Below are 6,915 nucleotides of genomic sequence, written 5' to 3' on the forward strand. Positions count from 1 at the left end.
AGGAATGTTTCAGTCACAACCAATGTATCTTTTGGAGAAATAAATCATAGTTTAGGTCAATTACTTTTCATTCTATGATGCCTGGTGCACAATTCTATATATGACATGCTATGCACAATTTTGTGATGACCGATGATGCACTAATTTTTCGATAAGTGAAGATTTTTTCGCTGAGCAAGGAATATTTGATCAATATTCTTTGTTTTTAATCAATTTTTTTCGTAATTGGAGCCTTTGCTAACTGAGGTTCTACCGTAAATGCATTTTTGGGAGTGTCCCGAATAGCCCCGGGGGGTGTCCCAAGTAGCCCCGCCATTCAGAAATGACTGCCATTTCTTTTTGGAATGAGATAGGCAAATTCTGTCGATTACGTTTTCAAGCTGACACCTGGGTGCAACTTTTACGTAAGTAAAATTTTTTAATACGGCAAATATTTTTTTTGCTACATACCTTAGCAGTTGTAACTTTACAAAATATAGTTTTTCACCATTTTTTTCAGGAATTTTTCAAAGCAAGTAAATGTAGTATTTTTCGACTTCCTTTATATACATAGATAGTAAAAATGATGACGTTTACGCCACTATTTTTAGTTTTGCAATATTCCAATTAGTTTCGCTACTACAACAGTTTTACGCCGTGTCGGAGGCCTGTCCCGAGTAGTCCCGCTTGTCCCGAGTAGCCCCGGTTGACGGTATTTATTTACAATTTCAATTAGATAAGAGCTATAAGCTAAATTTAAACCAGGCCTCTGTTAAAAAATATACAATGATTCTGAAATGCGCAAATCAGAAACACCCAAAGTATAAGCTAAATCTTGAAGTCACTATCAGAACTTGGAACATCGCACTGCTCAGCGTAAGTGTTCACAGCCAAATGAGGAGGAAGCAATAGTATGAGACCAGTTCTACAACTCCTCCCCCTATGTTCTGTGACCCTACTATAAAGATTGCAAGACATCCTGATATATGCAGATGCACATTGTGCAAAACTATATTTTTAAACTAGGGATGCTTGCATATGCATAGGAGTTATCTTTTCACCTAAAGAAAAAATAATTTTAAAATTGTTTACCAATATAACACAAATATCAACATTTGGAAGTACTTTGATAACAAAAGTTTTAGCTTTCTTGACATAATTTTGGATGCAGAGCCAAGGTATGGCAAAGAGTGATTAACATCCTGATAAGGTTGTTTTCAACTATAGTTCCTTCAGCCTGGAACCCCATGCCAAATTCTTGTTCGCTTTTGGCCTTGATTTTTGCCTGCTCATTTTTAAGTTAGACTATTATAAATTTTTTAGCCTTTCAATGACTTGCATTGAGCATTACAAATGTTTCTATCCCTGACTGGCCCGACTTTCTTGAAAAGCTGCGAAGCCTAGCCTACCATTATTTTTATGGTTTTTATGACATTTTTTTTATGGTTGCATAAAATTTTTTTGTTTCATTCAAACTTTGTGACGCTCTTTTATTGAAAGATTTGGCCAAAAATAAAGACTTCATCAATTGTAGGCCTGACAAGGGCAAAGGCGTTGTATTGGTGGATCATAGCTGGTAAAACAGTAGCCTTACTGCACTCATAATCAATCCTTCTAAATTTGTTGAAATTACAGATTCAATCTCTAAAACCATTTTGAAAATCGAAAACAAAATTAATAACTTCTTGGGTAAACTTGAAGATTTTTCTGCCTTTTCACCAGAAACTGATTCTAAACTTTACACCCCTGGTTATTTTCCTGGTGTTTCATATGTCTGATTTTGCCTCTCAGTTTCAATTCCAGCCAATTTTTGCTGCATACAACGCCTAGTTTTGAACTTGCTAAGTTTTTGGTACCCGTTTTAAGCTGTTTCATGACTAATACCATCAAACGGGGTAAAAAGGGATGGGCGTGTTCAATCGGGACACACGTCCTACATAAAAATATTGCAAAACTAAAAATAGTGGCGGAAACTTCAACATTTTTACTATCTATTATGAACTAAAAAAAGTGTGAAAAGTGGGATTTTGGAAAAGTACCTCTGCTAAGGTCTGGTGCAAAAAAATATTTGCTGTATTAAATAGTTTTACTTGCATAAAAGTTGCACCCAGGTGTTGGCTTGAAAACGTTATTTATGGGATTTGTCTATCTCATTAAAAAAATGGCAGCCATTTCCACGCAATGGGGTAAAAAAGGACACCCCCCAGGGTAATTAGGGATACCCTTTAAAATGCATTTACAGTTGAACCTCAGTTGGCAAAGGCTCCAGTTAACAAAAAAATTGATTAACAACAAAGTATTTTGATTACATTTACCTCGCTCAGCAAAAAAAAATCACCTTTCAAAGAATTAGTGCATCAGCGGTCGTCACAAAATTGTACATAGAATGCTATATATAGAAATGTGTACTGGGCATCATAGAATGAAAAGTAATTGACCTAAACTATGATTTATTTCTCCAAAACATATGATGGTTGTCACTAAAACATTATTTTCTGTTCCAGGTATGTTTTTCACAATCTTTTTTGTTATGGTGAAATCACTTGACTCAATTAAAATTGTGCAAAATTACAAACCAACCTGTAAGCTTACAGATACAGAAGAAATGCTACATGGCTGCTGATATGAAGCTTGCAGTGGACAAGGTTGTTGTCAATGCTCAATGGCATGTCCATGGATACAGTAATATCACATTAATAATATGGTAATTAATGAATATGGTTATATCATATCAATAAATAAAAACAAGTAAAAATCGCAGAAAATGTCATTTATTTTACATCTACATCATCTACAATGAAAGAGGAGGGCTTCAGAGTCTGTTAGTAATGGATGAGTACACTCTGCATGCTTCAAACGTTTTAAAGTTAACTTTTATTGCAAGTGTCCCAGATTACCCCATTCCCAGGGGTAAATTGGGATGATTTTATTTTGCGTCTGGCACCTTACCAATAGCATATTGAATTTTTTTAAAGATGCCATTTGATTGCCCTCACAAAGAGCTATAAAATGAGCCTAAACTTGTTTGTGAAATGTTTCATGGTAAGAAGTTATTAACAAAAAATGCTCAATACCGTCCCTTTTTACCCCGTTTGAGGGGATCACATCTTGGTAATATTTTGGCATCTCCACTTGAGCAGTGAATCTGGGATTTTTCAGTAGCTTTTTAAGTTGAAATGGAAGGTACAAAAGAAGCCTAGATGAATAGGGATTGTATATTCACAAAGCATCATGTGCACTCAAAACCAAACAAACTATAATATTAAGTGCCTGTTGGCTAGGGTTTCATAAACTGCATGTTAGGCAGGATGGAGCATTGCACCTGATGCCTGGCACTATGATATTTAAATGTTGTCCACAGTACTGGAAATCTAATGCTGCTTTCTAAATGCCTTATTAATTGCTATAATTGTTGAGTAATTTTTAATCCTTGGAAAGGTAAAGGGGTTGCAGAGTGAATGAATTTCTGTTGGATATCAACACTGAAATTCATGGCCTGGAACTACCGGTATAGCCAGTGAAGTCAGATAGTCAACAAATTTTTCATTCCACATATCTACTAACTACTAAGGGAACTGATATTGACTCTTTAGCGCATTTTCTCATTTATGGAAAAAATGCACTATTGTGCTTGCCATGTACATCCGTCTGTCTGTCTGTCTGTCTGTCTGTCTGTCTGTCTGTCTGTCTGTCCATTCGTGACTTCACTTTTTTGTTGACAAGAAAATGTGCTCTCTATCACTCACTGCAGTGAGTACTGAGTTACCTATATTTTTTAGTTGTTCCTGGATACACAATTGCCTTCAACATCACTGGAGGATGATGCTTTAAATGGTGGCTCATTGCCACTTGCAATCAGCAAACACATTTCCAGATAAAATGTTGCATAGAAAGATAATCAGTCAAGTCCAAGTGTGACACTGCATTTTGATTTTTGTAATTTTAAAAAATTCTATTCTGTACTTCCAGCACTTGTATTTTACTTAAAGTATATCTATTACTGCCAGGAATGTAAAATTTTATATAAACCTTTTTAACACGTCTACTGATGGATTAAATTCTAATTGAATTAAAGGTTTTTCATTTTTAACCAACTTAGCTGAGCTTGTGCATTTTATCCAAACTGGGGTCAGTTTTATGATGCCCTTCGACTGTGAAGAACTTCTAAGACACTTTTGTGATATTACTTCATAGTTTCTGGCCATTTTTAGTTTTTTTACTGCATAATGGATGCCAGCCGAGGAAGCTTCTTTTGTTACACGGCTCGAGGGCCAAACTATGGGAAGCCAGCAATGGAGGTTGGAGACATCATAGTGGTTCCAGCAGACAAAATTTATGAGCAGAATATCAGACCAGACCATCCAATGGGTTACATCTTTGGGCAGAATCAACGCACAAAAGAAACTGGCTATTTCCCAGGTGAGATTTACCTACTTGGATTACTTTTGCCAACATTTTACCACTCTAACACTAGGTGTACTTTGAGAATTTCACTGTTAAATAATTTTTGTGTCCTAGACATTCAAGAGAAAGTATCATTATATGTTATCTAGTAACTTAGTTGCCTTTTGCCAAAATTATATCTTTATTGGATGATAGTGCTCCTCATAATCTTTATATACCCAAATAAATTGATGAGCTATTAAGTACTAACATAATGAGACATTCTATGTTTGTTTTGAAAAACTTATTTTGTTGTTATGAATTTTACATATGCTTTTTACCCAAGGATTCTTCTTTCATTGTTGACATCCAATTACTTTTATGAATTTAATTGTTATTTCCATGTTATTTGTTTGTAAAATTATTCTTAATGTGCAGGCAATCAATTGAAGCTGAGTGGTAACAACAACAGCAGCAGTTTACTGGCTTATGGCAATGGTGGCAGCAGGAGTCAGGCTGTTGGTGTACCGCACAACCCACAGTCTCCCTACCAGCCCACGACTGTGAGCAAAAAGTTTCATGCACATCTCACTTCATCAGTATAGTCTTGATAGCAATTTCTTTTGTCTTGTAATGCTGCGGAAATTTGAAGAAAAATTTCCCAGGTTTCATAATGGGGAATCCCAGCTTTTGTGAGTGGTTAGTTGTTTTAGTCTCACTTAATCAGTATAGTCTTGATACCAACTTCTTTTGTTTTGTAATGCTGAGGAAGTTTTAAGGAAAATTTCCCAGGTTTAGTGATGGGGGATCACTGGTTTTGTTAGTAGATATTTTAGGTTGAGGTGAAGGGTTTAATTGACAGTCAAATGACATCAGAACATGAAATTATATAGAGTTGTCAAGAAAACAGACACACATGTTCTTTTCCCATAAGACTGTTAATTTCTGTTAGTGTTAACTACTTTCATGAACAGGCATATATATATAAATATTGAGTATTTCTAATTTTGAAAATTAGTAGTAGAATGATCACATCTTAGATTCGTGTAATTGTATATTTTTCAACATTCTGTATCCTGTTGCAGATTGAAATTATCTAACCTATCACTTTACTGTCATTTTGGTCAGAAAATTCAATTGTAAAATTTACTGTTCGAATATGAGAAAGCACATTACCAGTCATATTGGGAAATTAGGTATCTATCTACTTACTCATTAAATGGTTCAATATAAAAACTTTATCTCTGTATTTCTACTATTACCTTTTTTGAATACTGATATCTCAGGTCAAACCATTTGTGTTGTTCAATGTATGTATACTGTTTTACTGACTTGTTAAGCTGAACCTCAAACTGGGGATGTAGCATCTTTTTACAACACTTCTCTTTAACTTCACTGGTTCTTGTTTGTCTGTCTGCTACAAATCTTATAATCAATATTTAACACGCTTCTACCCCTCTAATTGATCTGAAATTTTACACACTTGCATAAAGTCGGAGACAATGCATGAATCAATTGACAGAATAAATAATTTTGAAAATATAAAAAATTTTATTTTTGATATTAAAAGGAATGAAAAAAAAATATTTTGTCTGCCATAACTTATAAACAATATTTAACACACTTCTACCTGTCTGATCAACCTGAAATTTTGCATATTTGCATAAAGTTGGAGACAATGCATTTATCAATTGACAGAATAAATAATTTTGAACAATTTAATTTTTTTTAAATAAAATTGAAAAATTAATTTTCTTAATATTTCATAATAAAATTAGAAATTCATTGTACATGTGTAACACCGGAGACACTGGATGCTTAAGAAGTGTTGTCTTTAAAAAGTAATTTTTAAATGCATATTATTTGGTTTTAAGTTGAAATGTTATTTAATAGTGCAACTCTGATAAATTTAATTTTTTGCTCACATAACATGCATTAACTCTGCTTGCTCAATATGAAATAAGTTTGCACATCTTATGTACAATAACATAATTTATCTGAACTTCATTGAATTTTGTCTTCCTGCCATGCAATTCATTTATCTGCCTAACATTTCACAAGACATGTAATTAGTTTACTTGCCCAACATGGAATAATTTTGCTTTTCTGATGTGCAATTAGTAATTTTTTTTATCTATGCTATTGTCTTCAAGCTCGCAAAGAAATGAGCTTTTGTCTAATATTTTAGTGAAAAAAATCTGCATCAGCAAATGATGCTGAGGTCTAATATTGGAATGAAAATTTACAATTTAGTTACCTCATTACTAATAATTTGTTGACTTGCAGGGCACGCGGTCATATGTGGCAATGTCCCCCCCTTCACATGGGGACGAGTACACCCCCGTCAGCGCCCCCTGCAAGACTGGGGACCTGGCACGCTCCTACTGCCCCCCCTACCACAACCCTTCCCCACACGCTGCATCCCCACCCCAGCCCCACGGTGAGTTGTGTTGCAGCACCTGCACGGTGAGTTGTGTTGCAGCACCTGCACGGTGAGTTGTGTTGCAGCACCTGCACGGTGAGTTGTGTTGCAGCACCTGCACGGTGAGTTGT

General features: G+C 35.0%; 1 protein-coding gene across 1 annotated transcript in view; it reads left to right on the plus strand.

The window, feature by feature from the left end:
- Window positions 1–3,949: 3,949 nt before the first annotated feature.
- LOC108677079 (phosphatidylinositol 3-kinase regulatory subunit alpha) overlaps window positions 3,950–6,915 on the plus strand; it is a 130,873-nt gene continuing 127,907 nt past the window's right edge. Inside the window, exons 1-3 of the mRNA XM_018165230.2 lie at window positions 3,950–4,398; window positions 4,801–4,925; window positions 6,649–6,802. Of these exons, the coding sequence (XP_018020719.1) occupies window positions 4,206–4,398; window positions 4,801–4,925; window positions 6,649–6,802 (472 nt within the window). The 5' untranslated portion in view covers window positions 3,950–4,205. The remainder of the gene's footprint in view (window positions 4,399–4,800; window positions 4,926–6,648; window positions 6,803–6,915) is intronic.

The sequence above is a fragment of the Hyalella azteca genome, unplaced genomic scaffold (assembly GCF_000764305.2).
Source record: "Hyalella azteca isolate HAZT.00-mixed unplaced genomic scaffold, Hazt_2.0.2 contig6769, whole genome shotgun sequence".
Lineage (NCBI taxonomy): Eukaryota > Metazoa > Arthropoda > Malacostraca > Amphipoda > Hyalellidae > Hyalella > Hyalella azteca.